Source organism: Artibeus jamaicensis, unplaced genomic scaffold (assembly GCF_021234435.1).
Source record: "Artibeus jamaicensis isolate MK-2021 breed Jamaican fruit bat unplaced genomic scaffold, CSHL_Jam_final contig_465, whole genome shotgun sequence".
NCBI classification, from domain to species: domain Eukaryota; kingdom Metazoa; phylum Chordata; class Mammalia; order Chiroptera; family Phyllostomidae; genus Artibeus; species Artibeus jamaicensis.
Window position 1 is genome coordinate 3,434,133 of NW_026521843.1, and position 22,029 is coordinate 3,456,161.

The following is a 22,029-nucleotide window of genomic DNA, read 5'->3' on the forward strand; positions in this document are numbered from 1 at the left end:
GCTGTGCCCGTGCCGCCAGAGCGGCCTGTCCTCACTGGTGTGCACCAAGTGTCGCTCCGCACAAGCCCGGCACCCGGCACCCAGCACGGGCCAGGTGCAGGGCAGCAGGGGAGGAGAGGGCTCTGGAAACTCCCCAGGGGTGCACACAGGGGTCTCAGCACAGCCAGGGACGAGGGGCACAGAGGCTTTGGAAGTTCAGAAGGAGGCGGCTTAGAAAAGCTCATCTCTCCGTGAGGAGCAGGGCGCTGGAGCTGGGCCAGGAGGACGGGCCTGAGGACAAGAAGGCAGCATCGGTGGCTCTGCCCCGTCCCCGAGGGAGCCGACGCAGCGTGTCTCAGAGCTGGGGTGGAGCGTGTTTCCGAAACTCAGGAACTCGCACACACGGAGACCAGAGACACACGTGTGGTGCTTCGATGGCAGACAGTAACGTGGGTTGTCACCAGTTTTGACTTTGAGATGTTTTCTTCTTGCCTCTGCTCCAGCCACGCTCCTCCCCGCCCATGAGCAGATTCCACACTCGGCTCCAGAGTGGAAAACTCAGCTGCACCACCGAGGAGCGCCCGGCCCACGGTGGGGCTCTGCGTGGTCCCTGCGTGTGCAGCCCCCCGGGGCCACCCCCAGACCAGCGCCCTCATCTCACCCGCACGGAACTGGGGGGTGGGTGCCCTGGGCTTCGTCTGGCCGGGTGCTGTCCAGAAGGCAATTTTAGGGAACAATGATAATGAACAAAGTGGCGAGAGGCAACTGCTGTGCCTTCTCAGCTGGGAAAACAGGGTCGGGGCTGCGACTGGGAGGACGTCCGCTCTTGTTCTCACTGAGGGTTTCATGAGTTTTCCACTGGACGATGCAGAGACATCGTCCTTCTCTTGGAAAACCAGCTGGACACGTTCCGTTTGAACAAAATAATGGGAAATTATAAACATTTTTATCATTAAATTCAAGGCCTGCTCTGTCTGGCTGTGAGAAATAAAATGTTAACTTCTTTTTAAGAGAAGCATTTGTATTACTAGAATAGTAATGTCTTTAATCGTTCCACAAGGAGGGAGGGTTTGGGTTTGGGTAGGAAGCAGCTCTCGTTTTGGGGGGCCCCTGAGCCGCCCCTCCCGGGGCTCCATGGCTCCGTCCTGACTGTAGGGGAAGCCCCCCCAGCGGCGGGGCATCTGATCAAAGGCACTCTGGTCCAACGAGGGAAGTTCCTGGAAACCCTGTGACGGCAGCAGGCCTGTGGGTCTGGGGCTGGTGCCCAGGGGCCCTTGCCCGTTTTGGAGATGCTCTCGCACTTTGCAGGCGACGCGGGGAGGCTGTCGTGTTGGTGGCAAACGCAAGACAAGCTGGGACGTGTTCTGGCTTCGGCAAACACGGCTGTGGCCTCCGTGGGCCAATACCCTCCCTGGCTGCTCCGGAGGGGCTTCTCCCAACCCCTGGACCCCTCCTCACCCTGCACTGCCCAGAGCAGCCACACCTGGGCCCCCACAGAAGGCCCGGCTCCCGGTTTGCCCTCGGCCTCCTGATGAGCCGGTGCCCTGAGCCGGTCATCAGCCGGGACCGCTCTCAGGCCCCTCTGTCTTGCCTCTGTGACTGTCTGCCTTCTCGGGCATTGGACAGGTGAGCGGGGGGTTGGGGGGGTGGGGGACCCCTGAAGGGCCTTCTGGGTGGGGGAGACGAGCGCCCTTGGCGGGGGAGCAGTTCTCTGCCAACTCGGTGGAAATACAAGTATAAAAGGGAGCCTGGGACCGAGTGATCCCAGGTCCTCGGAGCAGGGCAGAGCCTCCAGGACTCATCTGCCAGAGAGGGAAACTGAGGCCCAGAGAGGGAGAGTGACTGCTAACGAGTGTGAGTGGAGGGTCAGGGCCAGCCCAGCGCCATCCCCGGGGAGCCAGGTGGCTGGGGCCCCGGGCGGCCTCCAGCCCAGGCAGCAGTCTGGAGCCGTGCCCTGTCCTTGCAGCTCAGCTGCGGCTGGGAGGCAGCCTCGTGGGCCTTGCCTGGGAGCTGGTCAGAAATGCAGCCCCGGGCCCCTGCAGACCCACAGCATCAGAGCCTGCATTTGGGTAACGTCTCCAGGAGGTTCACCTGTGGCACTCAGGGCGGCCCCCTCCAGCTGGGCCAGACCCACCTCCTGGCCCACCCTGGTCGTAGGGTCCGCCTGAAGCGCTGTGAGAGGCCCCAAGGCACCGGGCCTAAGCCCCAGTCTGCTCAGGGGCCTCCCCCAGCCCAGGTGGAGAGTGGGGGGCGGGGAAGGGGGAGCGTTCGGGCTCCAGCAGAACCTCATAGACAGGCCCTCCTGAGGCCGAGGGGAGGCCAGGTGTCAGGGGTCTCTGGCCTGACAAAGACCTGCACCTCTTTCTGGCCTGGGTCTGCACAGCTGACCCCTCTGGCCAGCAGCTGGCCGCGGTCAGGACTGGCTGAGTGCGGGCTGGAGAAGGCGGGTGGGCAGGATCTGTGAGAGGCTGTGCCGTGGCAGCAGCTCAGGTCCAGCCGGGCGGCGTGGGGGGTGCTGGACGCCCGGCCAGGCGGGTCAGCGGCCGTACTCCTGCTCGATGCTGGCCATCAGCTCCTCCTCGGAGCCGTCGTATAGGACGGCCGACTGCCTCTCTGGACTCCTGTGGGTGCCGCCAGGGGCCCTACCAGCCAGAAACACAGACAGGGTCTCAGGAGGCAAGATGTCACCTTCGAACTCAGGGTCTCTGCTGGACAGCCGCCAGGCCCTTTGCAGAATTCCGATCACGCTCTGCCCTGGGGACAGCTTCCTGGTCTCCGGCCTGAGCAGGCCTCATTCCTGTCCTCGGGCTTCATTCCGGCCTTATCTGCCCAGGAGTGGCCTGCTGGGAAGGGCGAGCGCCCCGAGGCAGGGAGGGCCCAGTTCAAATCCCGGCCCCACCACGTACTAGCTTGGGGACAATTCTTTCTCTGAAAAGGAGCTGAAAGTATTCTCAAGTGCCTTCGGGGACAGTAGTGAGACCATGTATGGACAACAGGGGATACGGACTCCCCCTCAGTGAACATGAATTGTGGCGCCACAGGGTCTGCCTGGCTCCCTGCACCTGCGCCTCGGGGTGGGCAGAGTCAGAGGAGCAGCTGCTGGGCCCTGGGGACGCGATGGGGCCTCTCCAAAGGCCGACCTGAAGGTGACACAGGGCGCTGAATGCCCTGGTCAGGCACCAGGAAGCACTGTGCAGAAAGTTTCCCGAAAAGCCCCTGGGACGGAGGCAGGGCCCCGTGAATGTTACTGCCTAGTCCTCCTGCCCTGACCGCCGCCCCCCTCAGCCTGGGGGCTCCCTGAGGGTGGCCATGGGGGCAGAATTCAGAACGGCCGTGAGCCACCTGCCAGACCCTCAAGGGCAGCAGGGTCTCTTGGCGGAGTCAGGGGATCGAGCAGGAAGCCAGCTGTCCTGCAGGCTGTCCCAGGGCAACCACGCTGGGCCTAGGGACCACCCGGCAGGAATGAAAAGACCTCTCTGGGGATAAATGACTTCCCACACTCACACAGGGACCTGGCCTGCACGGCGGAGCCGGGGGTTGTCTGCGTTAACGGGTGAGAACCAGGACTCGCAGCTGTGTTGAGTCAGGCTGCCGACCTTGGCTGCCGACCTGGCTGCCGGTGCGAGGGGTCAGAGCCCACCCGAGGAAACGCTCTTACTGCGTCACCCTCTACTGTCGCAGTGGTGTCCCAGAGCCCCAGCCTTCTCCTCCTTGACAGCAATGGCCGGGGTTTTGGTGCGGCAGGTGAGGCCGGCCCTCACCTTTCAATGTCCCTCCGTCCATTCCCTCCCACACACCCAGCGCTAACCGCCACCAGCTGCGTGCAGCCCAGCTTCCTCGGTCCCGTCCCCCACCCCCATCCCCGCAGGAGAGCTCCCTCCCTCCGCTCTCCCCCAGGACCACAACTCCTAAGGGTCCCCTAGACCATTTTGACACCAGGTCCCCGCCCCTGGAGCCCTGGCTGCCTCCATCCCTGCTCACTGCCCTGAGCCTCTGGCCTGCCCTCCGAGCCCTCACTCATCCCAACAGGACCTTGCAAAGGTTCGCTAAGGAAGGGAATCGGCAAGGCCCTTGCCAGGACACCGTTTGGAATGGGCAGTGGAAAGAGCTGTGAGGCCAGAATTCTCGAAATTTCCCACATCCACGATTCTGAGCACCACAGTCACCAGCATCCCAGCGATGGGTGCAGGTCACTGTCCCCTCATTAGAAACGAGAAAGGCAATGTAGGGGCGGGCCTGGCGTCCAAGGTCATCCTGGAGAGCCGACCAAGCCTACTGCTGGCTGCCAGCATCCTGGAAACCCCGTGGCTCGGGGCCATGCAGGAAGCCTGGGGTCTCGGCCTGGGGTCCTCAGCTGACCCGCCCAGGGGTCTGGAATGTGTTTTCCAGATAAGGCTGTCACCGGGGCTTAGAGGGGCCATCTGTCACCCCTCTGGGCAGCAAACTCCGGGAGGCCCAGGAGGTGTCTCACTTGGAGGGAATGTGAGAGGCTGGGATCTGAGGGGTGTGACCAGGGTCGCGCCTTTTCCAGGAGGAAGGTCGAAGCTGCTGGCAGCCTTGAGGCCTCTGCACTGCCCAGGGCTGGGACCTGCCCCCAGCGGGAGAGTTGTGCATTTCAAGAGGGAGCTGCCTTTGGAAAAGAGCTGAAACCCCAGGAGAATGGGGTCCCCCCAGGGCTCTGGGAGCCAACAGAAGCGCCCAGGGCATCTGACCGGAGATGGGGTTCATGGTACTTACTCAGAGCCGCCGCTGCCCTCTGGGTGGTCTTCGGCACTCTGTTTTGGGGACACCTTGAGAAGGACAAAAGGAAGAGGCATCAAAGGTTACCGATGGCCGAGTGTCCAAATACTCTGGCGTTCTGCTGACAGACGGGCCACCGCGTTTAACCAGGACCGAATGATATTCCACTGTATTCCGCTCCGCCCTCTGTATCCATAGGTTCTGCGCCCACAGATCCAACCAACCAGGACTCAAAAATAGTAGGAAAAATACTAATAACACTGTGGCTGGCATGCACTCTGTGATTAACCCTACAATGGTTGGGTCCCTACGGACAGGACACGTACAGACTTTCTTCTTGTCACTATTCTCTGAACAACAACACAGTGTAACAACCACTTACACAGCATTTGCATTGTAATAACTACCCAGAGACCATCTAAAGTATACAGGAAGCTGTGTGTAGTTACAGGCAAACAGTACGTCATTCTAAATACAGAACTTGAGTATTTGAGGGTTTGGGGCCCACATGGGTCTTGAAACCGATCTTCTGTGGATACCGAGGGATGATGCACCACGTTTTTCTTCTTAAAATTATATTTTTCCAATTGCCATTTACGTTCAGTGTTATTTTGCGTTAGTTTCTGGTGTACAGCACAGCAGTTAGACCATCACATACCTTACCGAGTATGGTCCCGGGTATTTCCAGCGCACACCCGCCTCCAAACTTGGTTTTCGAAATATTGCTGACTACATTCCCTGAGCCGTACTTTACATCCCCGCGACCACTGGGCGACTACCAATGCGCACTTCACAATCCCTTCACCTTTTTCACCCAGTCCCCCAACCCAGCCCCAACCCTGGCAGCCCTCAGTCTGCTCTCTGCGTCTATGAGTCTGTTCATGTTTTGTTTATTTTGTTCTTTAGATTCCACACGTAAGTGAAATTGTACAGTATTTGTCTTTCTCTGACTTATTTCACTTAGCATAATACCCTGTAGTTCCACCCGTGCTGTTGCAAATAGTTAAGATTTTTGTTCTTTTTCACGGCTGAGTAATATTCCGCCATATAGAAGTACCACCACTGTTTTATCCACTTGTCTATCGGTGGGCACTTGGGCTGCTTCCAGAGCTTGGCCATTGTAAATAATGCTGCAGTGAACACAGCGGTGCATATATTCTTTCACATCTGTGTTTCGGGTTTCTGTGGATATATACCCAGGAATGGAATCTCTGAGTCATAAAGCAGTTCCATGTTTAGTTTTTTGAGGAACCTCCACACTGCTTTCCACGGTGGTTGCACCCACCTGCCCTCCCTCCAGCAGTTACCAGGGCTTCCTCTTCTCCACGTCCGCACCAGCACCGGTCAGCTGCCTCACTGATGATGGCCATTCTGATCGGTGTGAGGTGACAGAGACTGTGACTGCACCCTATTTCCTTTACCCATTTCCTTTACCTGTTTTGTTTACCAGTCCATCAGATGGACACTTGGGTTGCTTCCGCCATAGGCGTTGTGATGGGGGCGCCTATGACGCAGGGCACACAGAGCCCCTGGGAGACCTGCTTTGGTCCCCTGGGGTCTCTCCTAGTTTGCTCCTTCCTCAGGGGCCACGGAGAAGACAATGATACTTCTCCCCAGCCACCCTTCGGCTACTTCTAATGGAGTCATCCTGCAGGAACCCCAGCTCTCTCCTGTCTGTTGCTGCTGGAACCAGCCTCTGCTGCCACCTGGCGTGGCTTTTGCTGTCATGGCCAGATTTTGTAAGGGTCGTTACAGTTACGGTTTCTCCCGCCAGGAGGGCAGTGAAAGAGCACCGGACCGGGGTCACAGGTCCGTCTGCACAGACAGTCCGGGCTCTGCCTCTCTGCACCACGCTGCCTCCTGCTAACGGGGACACACCGCCAGCCTCGCGGGGCAGGCACAACATGACATTGTCACCTCTGTGAACCGCACACCTGGAAGCTGCGTTCAAAAGGTAGGTCGTGCCCTCTCTTCAGTCGTTTCTTTGTTATGTCTGTTCCGGGTTCATGTTTCTTTCTGTGCCTGGGACTTGAATGTGTGATCCCTTCTCTCATCACTCTGTTTACACCTTGAATCGCCTCCCATGGGAAATGGGGGAGACGCCCTCCCAGAAATACCGCTCCCCGAAGCCGCCAGGGGATCGCAGATGAAAAGCAGAGACAGAGCGGCCCCTGGTGGCCGCTCCAGGTCTCGCGCAGACCCGAGTTTCCGCCACTAGCCAGCAGGCTACAGCCTGCCGGTCAGACATCTGGACTCCAGGGAGGGCCCGGCCTGGGCGGAAGCCATGGGCCAGGCTGAGCTCTGGGAGGCCTGAGGGTCTGGGCCAGGCCGGGGCATGTCGGCACTGGAGGTCCTACCGGGGCTCTGAGAACCCACACCACAGCTGGACGAGGCACAGAAAACGGGAGAAGGAATTGAGTCTGATGATCTCTTAGTCTCCTCTGACTCTCATAAAAAGGGTTTTTAATAGGAGAGTAAAATATCAAGTTAATTTTTAGAAAACCCAACTACACATCTTACTTAGCAAAATGTATTGTATCCTGCTACTTCTATTTTAAAGCATTCTCTCCTTAGCTCCCTTTTTAAGCTTTTTATTTTTTGATTTCAGAGAGAAAGAGGGAGAGAGGGAAACACCGATTTGCTATTCCACTTATTTATACACTCACTGGTTGATTCCTGCATGTGCCCTGACTGGTATTGAACCTGCAACCTTGACACCTGGGGATGATGCTCCAACTGAGCTACCTGGCCAGGGCTCTCGGAGCTCATAACAGCTTGATATGAATATACAGGGCAGGGCAAAAGCAGGTTTACAGTTGGTCTTATGGAAAATAACACGATTAATAAACAGTAACGCCAGAATTAGTGTTTCGCACACTCACAACTGTAAACTCCCACTCCCCACCCTGTGTGTGCACACGTACATACTCACACAGACAAAGCCCAGGTGTTTTGAGGGGTACAGTTTGGTAGGTTTTGACATGTAGATACGCCAGTGAACCCATCATCACAACGGAGATCCTAATCGGTTCTTCAGCTGCTCTGTGCTGCCCCCCCCCCCGCCCGCCCCTCCCACTCAAGGCAGCTGCCGGCCTGCTTTCCATTCACAGGCACACTCCAGAAGCCTGGGTAGTGGAATTGCACAGTTCGCACCCTCCCGTCTGGCTTCTTTCCCTGGGCACCAGGGTCCTGGGGCCCACCCACGTGGCCTGGGACAGTAGTTCACTACTCTGAAGACCACACACAGCAGAGAACAGGGCAATGGATCTCCGCTCCCAGGCGCGCCGGTTTCAGTCTTTGGCCCATCAGGTCAATCCTCTCACCACCAGAGGGCGCTGCCCACCGCGATTAAGGGCCTCCCAGGCAGCAAAAGCTGAGAGCAACAGCAGGACGTCCAGATGAGAGCTGCTCTATGCGGCTAAAACGTCCAAGGACTTTTTCAACAGGAGCCTCTGACCTGAGACCACCAGTCCCAGGTTCTCCACCTCCCCTCACAAGGTCTGGCCTTCAGGAAAGTGTTTCCAAAGAGACAGAAGGTCAGGGAGACCCGGAGGAGCTGAAGTGGGTGGGATTGGAGGAAAAGGACAATCAACTACACTTGTACCAAGTCTTACCACTTTATAAAGCATGTTTACATCCAGCCACGCATACTTCTTCCAAACTTCCACTCAACAGATCCTGAGTAGTTCACTGGACACCCTGGTTGTCCCCCTGACCCAGGCCTGCTCCCATGGACAGGTGCCTTGGTGCAGCTCCCAGACCTGCCGGGTGTTGGGCAGTCAGTGTGCTGGGCCCAAAGGCCTCCAGTGTGAGAAGGCAGCCCTGGTGGTGGCTAAGATTCCCTGGGTCCAGCGATCTGTGGTTCTCCAAGTGTCCAGAAATGAAAGGGGTCTGGGCATGGCTGCCAGGCAGAGTCCAGTGAGAACCTGATGCCGGCCTTGGGCTGGGGTGCCCTCCTTGTGGGTGACAGGCACCTGGTACTCGGTGCGGGCGGACCTCCATTCCATTCTGGCCAAAGCACCGAGACCCTCTGCCCCAGAGTTGGGCCAGGGAGGGTCCCAGCCTGTGTCCCATCTGCTTCGTTTCTGCACCCCCCACACTGTACCCAGTGCTGGGCAGCAGCCCCTAAGGCCTGGCATCTGGCAAGGCCCTGTGCCACTCTGCTTCCAACACCTGCGCCGCTGGTCTCCTCCAGCATGACAGCAGCAGACACCCATGTTCACCTGGGTGTTCCCAGCCACCATCGCCTTTGCCTATAGGGTCCTCTCTGCCCAAAAGCTCGTCTCCACTGGCTTGCTCGGCTGATGCCGCAGGCCCTTCCCAACTCAGGTCCACGGCTGTCCTGGCTTCTCCGGGGCTCAGCTGCTCCTCCTGTGGACTCTGCATGGACCCAGGCCACACTGGGTCCCTTTTCTGCCTGCAGACCTGCCCCCACCCCGCCACCCCCACTGGACTGTGGGCTTCTCTAGGACAAAGGTGCCTGGCACATGGCGCGGGAGCTCAGACCACACTGGAGAAGTGACAGGAAGGTTGAGTACGGTGGCCCTGTACCCTGAGCCTCTGGGACACTCAGTGATTGGGGGAACCCCATCTTCTCATCTTCTTTTTCTTTCAATCCTCACCTGGGGATATGTTTATTGATTTTTGGAGAAAGAGGAAGGGAGAGAAACATGGATCAGTTACCTCCCTAATGTGCTCCGACTGAGGATCGAACCTGCAACCTTCTGGTTGGGAGGGGGCAGGACGCTCCAACCAACAGCCCCAGGGGCCGGGCCGTTTTCCCACCGTCACATCTAAAGTTTCCAAAGCAACTGCACACTGAACACTAAAAATACTGTTTCCACGCCATCTCAGAATTCCTCCAAACCTCTCAACTGTTTATCCATGTTTAGAGTTATATAACGGCGGGCTGACGCGGCCTTGAAGGAATCCTGTTACATAATTCGGTCTGCTGAACTGCAGCTCGCTCCGGGAGGGCCAGGGGCTGGGCCGGGCCGGGCCCAAGGAGGGGGAAAGGCCTGCGCTGTCCAGGGTCGGCCAGCCCTCCCCACGCTCACTCGGCGTGTTCGGGATCCTGCTGCCGGCTGACACTCCGCTCAGGTCCGCGGCCGTCAGGCAGCGCCCGCGGTGGGCGTGCAGCAGGGGCGGCCTCCAGCTTCCTCCTCAAGCCCGGGAGCTGCGGCTAAAGATCTCGTTCGTTCAGCTCTGCGGGAGTGAAGGCTGTGCCAAACCGGAGCGCTCCTTTTACTGTTTTTCTAAAGCAGCAGGGCTGTTGTTACAAGCGTTCTGGAAGAGAGAGCAGGGGAGCCAAGAAGAGGTTCTGCGGACCCTTAAAAACAGCGAGCAGTGCTGCGCGCACCGCTTGGCCGGCGAGGCGAAGATCCCGGGGAGTGACACGCAGGGCACCCCTGAACCACTGTCTGGCTACCGGTCCCGCCGCTTAGCGCCTCCTCCACGGGTGTCCCCAGGGGCTGCCTGGGGGAGGGGCCCCGCGACACTTCGCGCCGGGGCTGGAAGGCGCCCGGGATGCTTCACACAGCGGGCAGTCACGCAGCTCCAAGAGGAAGAAAAGGCGAGCTCTGGCCAGAAGCAAGCCCGGGAGACGCATTTCTGCCAGGGGCTGGCTGTCCCCCTGCCCTTCAAGGCTGCTTCCCGCACTGTCAGCCCCAGACGGAGGCAGTTAAACCAGCACCCAGACGAGGCAGACGGGGGAAAACCTGAGCGGTGTTAGGAAGGAGGGATTGGGGGTGGACAGCGAGACGGTGGGTGACCCGCGCAGGCGGGCCCAGGGACAGCGTTGGGGACCAGAGGGGGTGGGAGGACGCACATCGCCTGCCTGGGAGGGGACAGGAAAAAGCGGTTGAGGAGGTACACTCGGGGGCGCACTCGGAGCGCGACACTCACCCGGCTCCCCGCGCCTGCGGCAGGTCGGGGCCGCGTGGGGCCCCGCGGGGCCGGCTCCCCCGGACCCCAGGCCGCGGACTCGGCCAGCAGCTGGTCCAGCAGGCGCAGGGTTTCATCCCGGCCGTCGGGGGGCGCCGCAGGGCCAGGGTCGGTGCGGGCCGCGCCCCCAGCCGCGGCCCCCACTGCCTCGGAGGCCTCCTCCTCCGGGGCAGCGGTCCCGCCCTCCGGGGTTGCCCCGCTGGGCCCCGCGGGCCGGCTGTCGGGGCCGCGCAGCCGCCTCAGGGCCCGGCTGCTCCGGCTGCTGCCGCTGCCCATGGCGCGCCGTGGCCGGCCGAGCAGGCTGGTGGCTGCGGGGCTGGGGAGCGGCCGGGGCGGGGACGCGGGAGGGGGCGCGGCTGGGTGAGCCGTGGGGGCAGCGCTGGAGTTGGGGACTCCGCGGGCGGGTGCTGACCCGGGTCGGTCGGTGGTGGGTGGAGCCCGGGTATGGGGGGCGGGGCAACTGGGTTGGGGGGCACTGGGGCGTGGCGACCCCCTCCTTTGTCTCCTTCCTGGCTCTGCGCCCACGCCCCCGCCAGGGGTCCCCTCCTCGCTGGTCCTGCCACCTGGAGGAACTGTCTGCCGGTGACCCTGCAGCCTCGCCCTGCTGGAGCTTAGAGGGACGTGGGCGACCTCACCACTGCTCCAACGTGACACTGGGGAAGGGCGGGCGGTAAAGGCACCTCCAAGTGGGATGAAGAATGAGCAGGGCCACGCATCTCTGTGACCTCCCCTTCCTCAGGTGTCTGCCCGCTCCCTCCCGTGCAGGGACAGACCTGAGACGGGACGGAGGAGGGAGGCCGACGGCCCCTCCTGCCTTCCACGCGGGGCGGGGGGGGGGCGGGCAGCCCCGGGCAGTGGGCCCCCGCGGTTTCCTGTCTGCGCCATCAGAGGTCTGGAGCGTGGATGCCAGATCCAAAATCTCACCAAGAAGTCATCACATTTGAGGGAAAAAAAAATTAAGAAAGGGAGACAGAAAACGAGTCCTATCCCCCCAGAAAGGAAACTATGAAAATCCGAGTAGGTACCAATTCTAACTCATTCCAGCTTTTGGTCGTGGGATAGTTTAAAAAGAAAAAAGAAAGAAATAAGAAAAAGGCGTCTTCCTTAAGTGAACTGACCCCAGAATCAGCGCAGGAAAGGCTCCCAAGCTGTCGAGCTCACACCCGGTGAGGTCACCGTTGGTCCCGCTGGGGTTGTACTCGAACTTGCTCACTTCCTCTCCCTTCACGGCTGACGAGCCGCACCTTCCCAAAGCTGGACAACGCAGACAGCCTGGGGTTTACACACATGTCTTGACAATTTTTGCGGAAAAGTTGTTCACATGAAATTTTGGCTAATCTTTACTAACCACACACTTGAGGTTTTGCTATTTTTATCACTTTGGGAGTAGGCATTAAAAACTTTATGTCCAAGAAAATAGAATAAACTAAAATGGACTCAAACTAAAACAGCCATTTAGTTTTACTGTTAAAACTAACAAAACTAACAATAGAGGCCGAGGGGGGATTTAGAACTCGCCTTCCTTTTTTTTTTTTTTCCTTCTTTTTCTTTTTTGGATGTGTTGTTGGAACCATCCAGATCCAGGAGCCAGGCCAAATCCATTATTTGATGCCATTTGGGTGTTCTAAGTCCGCAGATGTGTCTACTTTGGAAGCTATCGGTATAAATTTTCTCTTTAAGAAAACGAATCTCCTCCTGAAACTCTTTAAGCCTGGAGAAAAGTGTTCAGATGGAAAATTTTTTCTTGAACTAAGTTCAACTAAGTTTAATCATTTAAAGAAAAACATGCTCTTCTCCCGCCGAGTCCAGCCTCGTCGGGTGACTCACAGTTTAACTCTCTCCGCAGTGCCCCGTGCTCACCTCGCAGGGCAGCGGCTTTCTCTGACCCCCTTCCTTCCCAGCCTGTCTCCCCAGTCATGCCTTGCTCACCCCAGGGAGAGGTGTGCCAAGCCCACGTTCCTCCCACTGTGAGCGCACACTTACAATCAGCTACCTCTGGAGGCCTGGCTCCCATCAGATGTGCCGGTCCCCATCTGAGTTTATTAGGGGCTCCCCTAAGCACACAAGCCAAGCTTTCCCAGGTGATCAAGGTTGCCTAAGATCATCTTTAGAAATAAACAAGAATTTCTTTGTCCTGAAGGGATGGCAAAGCCCCAGGAGTATTGGGGCACTGAAAATAGGGTCTAATCCCTCTTAAGGAAGCACCCCGGCAACCACACCTCTCCCCCTAAGGGACTTCTTTATGCGGGGACTGTGGTGGCGGCCGGGGAGGGGGCTTGAAGGTGAGGCCCAGCTGGGAAGTAGTCCGCCTAACTCCTGGGAAATAAGAACTTGCTTGCAACGAACACATTACACTTTGGGAGAGGTCTGCGGATGCTGGCACTCAGAGCAGGAAATGTGTCCTGGGGAATGTTTTCCTTGGCAACAGGCCTGTCCTGGCACCTGGAGATGAAGGGGGCCCACCCCTTACCACAGCGGACCACCCCCATTACAGCGGACCCCAAGCCCAGCCCCCATCAAAGCTCCACTCAAGTACCTTTCTTCGGAGACTGCCCCAGATCTCCTCTCCCTGCTCAGAACATTCATAATTTCCACCATTCCTGACCCCTGCTTGGTCATAACAAGGAGAGCTATATTGTGTAGGCGCTGGTTATGATGACTATGCAGGAAGATAGTGATTATTTTTTGATGAAAAAGGAGACAGCATTTGAAACATAGGCCAGTGTGTTTCTATTTTTAATGCTTCCTCAGTAACCTGAGAGCCACAGTGCTACTGGTCATTGCTGACCAATGGGGCGAGTAGCTCAGGTGACTGCCCGGATCTGTCTGAGGTTTGCATTTGGTTTCATGGTTCCTTACCAGAGTCAACAATAGCTTTTACTAAGGGCAGTTAATGGATTACAGAACCCTTTACTCAGAAAGAGCATTACGTCCTCAGAGTTGACACAGACGTATCACGATGGGTCGGAACCCCTCTCTGACGATGTATCTGTTGGTTCTGACTCTCTGGATAACCCTGCCTAATGCATTGTCACACGACACCAACGAGTAGTAGAAGCAGCAGATTTGTTTTCCTATCTTTCTTAGAAAGTTTACACAGTCTGCTGCTCCCTGTGCCGTGCTGCCGGCCCAAGGTTCGGGGGTTTGGTCCCCTCCCAACTCTGAAGGACACCAACACAGCCGGCAGTCTTCCTGGCGAGAGGGGCCTAGAAGACCATGAGGGAGGGAGGAGTGGACCGGGACAGCAGGCGGGGAGCGCTGCCCGGGCAGGAGCCCTGTCGTCCTTCTGGCTCTGAAACTGCCGTCCAGCCCCACGAATCTGGCCTCCCAGCCCCACGAGGTGTGCCTTTCCTTTCACTCATAGTTTGATGATCAGTGTTAACATAACGAGCGGTCACAATGCCATAATGACCTCATGACACAGCAGACATGGCTTCCTTTCCTACGGGCCTAGGAATGGGGCTGGCAACCTGCAGTCAGCAAGCCGTTTTTTGTAAATGAGGTAGACGGGAACACAGCCACGCCCCATTTGTGGGTCTCTGGCTGATTTTGATGCCCTATGCAAGGGGTTAGGGGTACTCTACCCAAACACAAGATGTGGCTGTGACAAAGGCAATTTTATTTCATTGCAGCAAGTCAAGGAGAAGGGACTCACACCCCAAGCTCTGCCTTTGCAACAGTGAGGCTTAGCAGCTGCTCCTACCCTGTTTGGTCAGTTCTGTGTTGATTTCTCCTTCCCATTTGGGAGTTTTCATCCCACGGAGTTCCTGCCACCTCTTCCTGCTTATAGCTGCACCTGCAAAATACAAGGCTACATTTTAACATTTAGCAAGAAGTAACTTTTAGGACCACACAGACCTTGAGACCCTGTCCTACATGACATTTACCTAACCAAAGGCTGAGTACCCACTTCAGAGACGCTCAGTCTGTCCTGCAAAGCCTAAAATATTTGCCGTCTGGCCTCTCCAGAAAGTTTGCCCATCCCCAGTCTACTTGAAAGCTGAGTTTTATCCATTAGTCCCAGAGGATATGGTTTATTCATGAAAGAAAGGAAGTTAATATTAACCACCTACAAGTTTTAGTAACTTATTTCTGCCTTCATACCTGACTCTCTCGTTCTCACCGGTGGCCCCAGGCCAGATTGTTGAGTTCTGAAACCCAAACTAAAGAGGTTCCTGTAGACAAATCAGCCTTCCCAATTTCCAAGTTCCTTCTTTTGTATGAGACAGAAACTAGATTTGCAAGTCATGTTTATTTCTCTACTTCTACAGTTTCCTTCTTTCCTTACGGATAAAATGTTAAACGCATTTCCCTTCCCTTGTTCTTCTCTTATACACAGATAAGAGGGAAAAAGCTTTCAGCAACCAGAGTTACGAGGATGAACACTGGGAACATAGTAAAAGTTATTTTAATCTACTCGAGAGTACTTATCCAAATGTGCTTTGATTACTTAAACTGAAAGCAAACTTACAGGAAAACGAAATCATCAGAAAAGCAACTCAATCTGTTTGAACAGTACATAACCCACATAGAGTCCATGTGATTCAACTCTACAAGCAGGAGGGCTGTGTGAAATAATTAGAGAGAGATGTGAAGGAACAGGCACAAAATACAGAGGGAGAATTAACGTGAGTTAAAAACTCTGGGAAAGGTCAATAAAGGTCACAGAGCACCAGAGCTGGGCTTTGAAAGAGGACAGTCTCCAGAAGCAGACAGGAAGGTGCTGAGATGTGGCAGGTAGGGGACATTCTGTGCTAGGTGTGCCCCGGGCAAGGGAAGAAAAAGGCCCTCAGGTACTTAGCTTATTGGTACAGTAGCGGGGAAAGCACTCTCTCTCTCTCTTTTTTTTTTTATAAAGAATCCTGCAGTTTGAATGAAATAAAATCCTAAAGTAAAAAAAGGTTTCTCTGGGCCCTGGCTGGTATGGCTCAGTGGATTGAGTGCCAGCCTGCAAACCAAACGGTGGCTGGTTCGATTCCCAGTCAGGGTACATGCCTGGGCTGGGGGCGATGCCCCCTGTAGCGGCCACAAGAGATGCAACTACATAGTAATGTTTTTCTCCCTTTCTTTCTCACTCCCTTCCCCTCTCTCTCTCTAAAAGCAAACAAATAAAATAAAATCTTTTTTTTAAAAGGGTTTTGGGCTGACACCCAGGCAGCGTGCGCACCCACCAAACAGCAGGGAGCAGAGTCGGTGGTGGGAGAGGCACCGGGAAGCGCATGCTCACAGCGGGATCCGGAGAAGGAAACGTGACCTGCCCAGGTCAGGACCCGGAAGTCAGAGCTACCATTGGTGGGACGCCGCAGGGTCCCGCGCTGTGAGGTTCTGGCGGTGTTACTCTCGGCAGCTTCCTAGGGCAGTTTCTGTGGCCCCTCCTTTGACGGACAGGGCGGTGAGGCCCAGGGCGCCCAAGACCCTGGCCCTCAGCCACACAGCTGATCGGCGTGGGAGCTTCGGGCCCCCAGCAGAGCCCGTGAATGCTGACCCCTGGCGTGCTTCACTAGTGAGCCCCCCCCAACTAGCAGAGCAGCTGCACAGAGGGCTTTGGTGGCGCTTATAAAGCACGTGTCCCTGTCCTCTGAGGAGCCTCTCTCCCAGACCAGGGCTTTATCGGCGCCTCCCGCCCCCTAAAAAGATCCCAGTCCATGTGTTAGTTTGCAAAACCCGGCAGCGGCCTGCCCGCCTCCAGCGGCCATCTGCAGATTTATCTGAATGTGTGTCGTGTCTCCACCCGCTAAGTCTCTCTCGTGTCTCTAAGTCCAAATGAGATCTGAACTCCAGCTGCCCTTTGCGCAGACTCTGGTGTCCACGGTGGCTGGGGCATCAGCTCTTCCTGACTCCCACAGTGCCCCCCCCCCCCACTGTGGTCTTGGGTCAGAAACTCCCAGTGTAGCTGGTCGGTCCCTTGGGTGTCCCTGGCCCCACGCTGTGGAACTCTGGGTGGGGGCCGTGGGGGTGAAGTGGGGCAGAGGGGTTCTCCATGCTGGCTGCAGCGTTCTGCGGCCTCGGGAGCAAACTGGGGCGTCGGTACTTCAATCCTGGTGGGGTTCAGGAGGGCCCGGCCCTTCCCTTGGCCCTCTGTGTTCTGTTGGGTGAGCAGGCGCTGCCTAGCAGACCAGGCTCTGTCCATCAGAAGCGGCCATGGTCACCGGGCACTGGCAGTTCCGGAGGCTGAGAGCTGTGGGGAGCTGGGGCGAGCTGCATGGCCCTGGGCCAGGGCGGGAGACCTAGTTTTAGCCACTCCCCTCTTGGTGCAGCCTTCAGCTTCACTTTCGCTCCCGAAGCGCGGGTGGGCGTGGCCAGAACTGCACCCGGGTTCCAGACTTGGCGCGCAACGAGAGAGGTGCCAGGCAGCTACATAAGAGACAGAGAAACTGTCTCAGGTTGGAGAAGGCCGAGGAGACAAAACAACAAAGCACAGCAGGGGCCCTGCGTCGCAGAGAAGACAGGATGGGAAAACTCAGGAAACCGGAATAGAGTCTGCAGTTCAGTTCGCGGCGTTTCCTTCCTAACTGCGCTCTGCTTACGCCACATGTTAACAGTAGGGGGAGCGGGGCGCGCTGTGGGAGAGGCAGCGATGGGTGTTTCTCTCCTCTTTCTCCCGCCCTTTCCATCTCTGTAAAGAATAAATAAATACAGTAATTATCAAGTAAAATGGAGGGAGACACTGGCTCTCATTTCCTGGTACATGGTAAAATAATCTTGTCACGCTGCCTGATTTCTTTGCTGCATCCGCTGTCCCTGTCTGGCACAGACCTGTCACCCAGACCACTGGGCAAAGGCCCACAGAGGCCACAGGGAAAGAGAAAAAGGACAGCCATCCTCTCCCTTGCTGCAGCGTTGTTCTAAGTTCTTTCTTACTCCCGTTATGCCTGACCCCCAAACCCTGGGGTCATCCTCAACTCCTCCCCCTCAGATCCCCCTTCAAACCATCAGCAGTTTCCTTAGTTCTGCCTTCTGACTTCCTGTCTAGAATCTGGCCTCCCTGACTTCCTCTGTGGCCCTCTGATTCCTCTCCAGCCCCTGGGGATCTCCTGGCCCATCCTCAACTGAGCCAACCACATTCACACCCCAGGGCCTTTGCATGAGCATGTCTGTGACTGACAGAAACTGCAGAGCTCACAGTGGTCCACGTGTCTCAGCCTGCTTGCCTCCATTGCATCGGCTCAGGGAGGCCTATTCTGAATTAAGCACCACCCCCCACACACACTTCAGCTCCCTTTTAGTTTGTCTAGTCTCCTTCCATGGCCTTTCTCCTTCTGACATACAGTTTTTTGAAATATTTTATTTATTTACTTTTATCCAGGGGGGAGGAAGAGAAACACCAATGTGAGAGAGAAATGTCAGTCGCATGACTCTCTTCTGTGCCTGAGCCTGCCACCCAGGCATGCGCCCTGACCAGAGTCCAACCGGCCACCCTTGACTTTGTGGACAACACCCAGCCCACTGAGCCACACAGGCCTGACGTAACCTCCACACACTGATCGTTTGTCGTTGGCCTCTCCTTTTCTGCTGCTGGAATATCAGCTCCCAGGGGCAGGGATTTCTTTGCGTCTTTTCCCGCTGCGACCGGAGCCCCTGGAAGACTGCCTGGCCCACAGGACCACTTGCTGACCGGCGACTAGTGAGAGAGGACAGTGAGGGCCACACTCTCCACGGACACGCACAGGCCAACCACCCCACCCAGCTGTCTGTCTGTGGGCTTTGGTTCCCTAGCGCAGAAAGTAGCCCCAACTATGGCCACAAGCTGCACGTCACACCCAGGACTGAAACCCAGGAGTCGGCCCCTTCAGACTCTCGTCACCGTCTCACGCACCCTCCACCCCCGGCTTCTGGTAATCACCATCTGCTCCGTGTGTCTAGGAGGGTTTTTGAAAGATTCCACATGTAAGAGAGAACATACAGCATTTGCCTCGTTTGTCTGACCTGCAGAGAAGCCTGCTGGACAGGAGGTGGGACCTTGGTCAAGGGTGCTAAGAGCCCATGTGACGCTTCAGGGTAAGTGCCAGGGAGAGAACTGCCCCGCCCCACTGCCCTCCGGCCGCCTGGTGCTGTTTCCACTGGCCAGACAGCTCCTCCCTGGAAGCCAGACAGGAAGAGGCTCTCCGAGGCTGTCCCCACACAGGGCAGGGTGGGGCAGGGCAGGGGCAATCCCGGGGGCAGCGGGCAGGGCCAGCGCAGCACCTGCGGGAGTGGGCACAGTGAACCCGGTTTGAACCCCTTATGGGAAGTCCCATAGACGTGCGATGAAAGTGCCTCACCCAAGTGTTTAAGTGCATATACTTTCTAAGTTTTTGTTTTCTTATATATGTGTATGTATCGTGCACATGTATCTTTTTTAAAAAGGGAATATTGTCTAAATACCAAGGAGAGATGCCTTTTGTTGTCAGGCCCTAGATTAATCACTAGACTCTTTTCATGACGAAGTAAAATGTTCAGATTTTTAAAATATATATTTTCTTTATTTTTAGAGAGTGGGGAAAGGAGAAAGAGAGGGAGAGAAACATTCATGTGGGATTGATTGCCTCTTACGCCCTCCCTACTGGGGACCTGGCCCACAACCAATATGCCCTGATTGGAAATCGAACTGGTGACTCTTTGGTTCACAGGCCAGTGCTCAATCCACTGAGCCACACCAGCTGGGGCAAAATGCTCAGATTTTAAAGAACTAAGTGTCAGCTGGATTTTTTTCTAACCAAGCTAACACTGAGTCAAGTGTAGATGTTTCCTAGACTGGTTTTCAGCTCCCTCCGAATGGTTTTCTGCATCAGAGCAGACCTGGAGGGTCTCACCCACATGCCCTCTCGTCTTAGGAGGGGCGGGAGGGTGGGGCAGGTGGGCAGCCACATGTTAGAAGGTTGGACGGGGCAGAGGTGGAAGGCGTGCCAAGGTGATGGCGGGGCAGGGGGGTGGGGCAGACACACCAGAGAGCTGCTCCCAGTTTTGTAGGCACATAAACCAACAGACACCCTTTTTGTTTAAGTGTCTGTCACATGCAACCGAGAGTCCTAACAGCAGTTTCTCTCCACCTCTTGGTTCCACTTCCCTTTGCACTGAGTCCACTCTCCAGCTGGGCTCCCACAAGTCCCCAGCTTAGTTCTCCAAGCTGCAAATGCAGCAAGAAGTCAGAGCTCACCTTTTCCTCCACGGCCAGCCAATGGCCTGAAGAAAGACTTCTTTAGGAAGACGTGAGTTGGTTGTGGTTGCCCATTTGTGTTGCAACCAGTCAAGGCCTGGCAAATTCACAGGATTTGGATGGACGGAAGAAAATGCATGGAGCACTTCCGCCAAGATGGAGGCATAGGTGGAGACACCGTGCTTTCTTCCACAACCAAGTTTAGAGACAACAAAATATTAGCAACAGAAAACACAGCCAGAACACAGAAAATTGAACTTTTTGGAAGTCTGATAACAACAAATTCTTCAGCCTGACCGGTAGGAGGGGCGAAGCCAGCAGCTGGCGGAGTGGGATTGCACAGGAAAACTCGGTCAGATGGACTCAGGCGCGTGGATCCCAGGCGTGGGGTTGCAAAGGGCGGACCCAGTGAGCGACCCAGTGAGCGACCAGCGTACCCAGTGAGGGGGCAGGGCGGCGGGTTGACTGTGGTCCCGCATTCGTGCACAGATAGACCAGCGAGGGAGTCGGTGGTGAGACGGGACTGAGCAGGCCCCTGCAGCGAGAGGCAACAGAGGGGGCCACCATATCCCCGCTCTGACCCCGCCCCCACATACAGCATCACAACCCAGTGACCTGGGCGGCCCTGCCCTGGTAAACACCTAAGGCTCCACTCCTCATAATTAACAGGCGTGAACAGACCAAACAAAAATGGCTCAAGAAGATCTCAAAGCCCCAGAGCCCATAAATCTAAGTGACCAAGAAATAGCAAAACTTTCAGATGCACAGTTCAAAACACTGGTGATCAGGATGCTCACAGAACTGGTTGATTTTAGTCACAAATTAGAGGAACACATAAAGGCTAAACTAATTGAAATGAAGGGATTGCACAGGAAACCAATAGTGATGAAGAGGAAACTGAAACTCAAATCAAGGGAGTGAACCAGAAGGAAGAAAATAATGGCTGAACAGGAAAATATGAAGAAACAAGAATTCAAAAAAATGAGGAGAGGCTTAGGAACCTCCAGGACATCTTTAAACGCTCCAACATCCGAATTATAGGGGTACCAGAAGGGGGAAAGGAACAGCCACCAGTGGAAAACTTATTTGAACAAATAATAAAGGAGAATTTCCCCCAATCTGGCAAAGGAAATAGACTCCCAGGAAATCCAGGAAGCTCAGAGAGTCCCAAAGAAGTTGGACCCAAGAAGGAACACACCAAGGCACATCATAATTACATTAGCCAAGATTAAAATGAAGGAGAGAATCCTAGAAGCAGCAAGAGATAAGGGGGGACAGTCACCTACAAAGGAGTTCCCAACAGACTGTCAGGGGATTTCTCAAAAGAGACCTTACAGGCAAGAAGGGGCTGGAAAGAGGTATTCCAAGACATGAAATCCAAAGACCTACAACCAAGATTACTCTATCCAGCAAAACTTTCATTTAGAATGGAAGGACAGATAAAGTGCTTCTCAGATAAGATCAAATTCAAGGAGTTCATCATCACCAAGCCTTTATTATATGAAATGTTAAAGGGACTTATCTAAGAAAAATAAGATAAAAAATATGAACAATGAAAGGACAGCAAACTCACAGTTATTAACAACCACACCTAAAACAAAAGCAAACTGAAAGGACACCTAGATCAGGAGCGGAAACATAGAAATGAAGATCACATGGAGGGTTAGCAATAGGGGAGTGGGAGAAGGAGAAGGGGGGAGAAGGTACAGAAAATAAGTAGCATAGACGGTAGGTAGAAAATAGTTGGGGGGGCAAGAATAGTATGGGAAATATAGAATCTAAAGGACTTGAGACACATGGTCATAAACTAAAGCGGGGGAATGATGGGGGAGGGGGTGTGCAGGGTGGAGGGGAATGAAGGGGGAGAATAGAACAACTATAATGGCATAATCAATAAAATTTAAAAAAAGAAAATGCATGGAACCATGGGGATGCTTGACATGTCTTCATCCAAGGGTGGGCAAGCCATGCATGCTATAAGCTGCATGTCCCTGCATGTCACCTGTCCCCTCTCTCCCAGCAGGAAGTCCCTACTCCCCTATATACCAGATACAGACAAAGCCGGCAGGGAGCCAACAGATTATACAACAGAGTTTCATTCTGCGCATGGAGCCCACTCAAGGCTACAGAACCATTTATTGGACCCATCTCAAGGTTATGGGAACACCGCCTCTCTTAGTTGCCCAGGCATCTGGGTGAGGGAGCCAGACTGACTCCGTTTACCCTACCAT

General features: G+C 55.6%; 1 protein-coding gene across 1 annotated transcript; it reads right to left on the reverse strand.

The window, feature by feature from the left end:
• Window positions 1-1,007: 1,007 nt before the first annotated feature.
• On the reverse strand, window positions 1,008-11,162 carry CYS1 (cystin 1). The gene is made up of 3 exons (XM_037151781.2): window positions 10,624-11,162; window positions 4,717-4,769; window positions 1,008-2,621 (listed from the first exon to the last, which is right to left on the reverse strand). The coding sequence occupies exons 1-3, from the start codon at window positions 10,936-10,938 to the stop codon at window positions 2,516-2,518; spliced, it is 474 nt and encodes a 157-aa protein (XP_037007676.2). The 5' UTR covers window positions 10,939-11,162; the 3' UTR covers window positions 1,008-2,515.
• Between the last annotated feature and the right edge of the window lie 10,867 nt (window positions 11,163-22,029).

What these genes read in the sequence shown, in the direction of transcription:
- CYS1 (XM_037151781.2), bottom strand. Translation starts at nt 10,938, where the DNA reads ATGGGCAGCGGCAGCAGCCGGAGCAGCCGGGCCCTGAGGCGGCTGCGC. An exon ending in CCGCAGGCGCGGGGAGCCGG is followed by an intron (nt 4,770 to 10,623) that starts GTGAGTGTCGCG and finishes GTCCTTCTCAAG; the next exon opens with GTGTCCCCAAAACAGAGTGC. An exon ending in GAGGGCAGCGGCGGCTCTGA is followed by an intron (nt 2,622 to 4,716) that starts GTAAGTACCATG and finishes TCTGGCTGGTAG; the next exon opens with GGCCCCTGGCGGCACCCACA.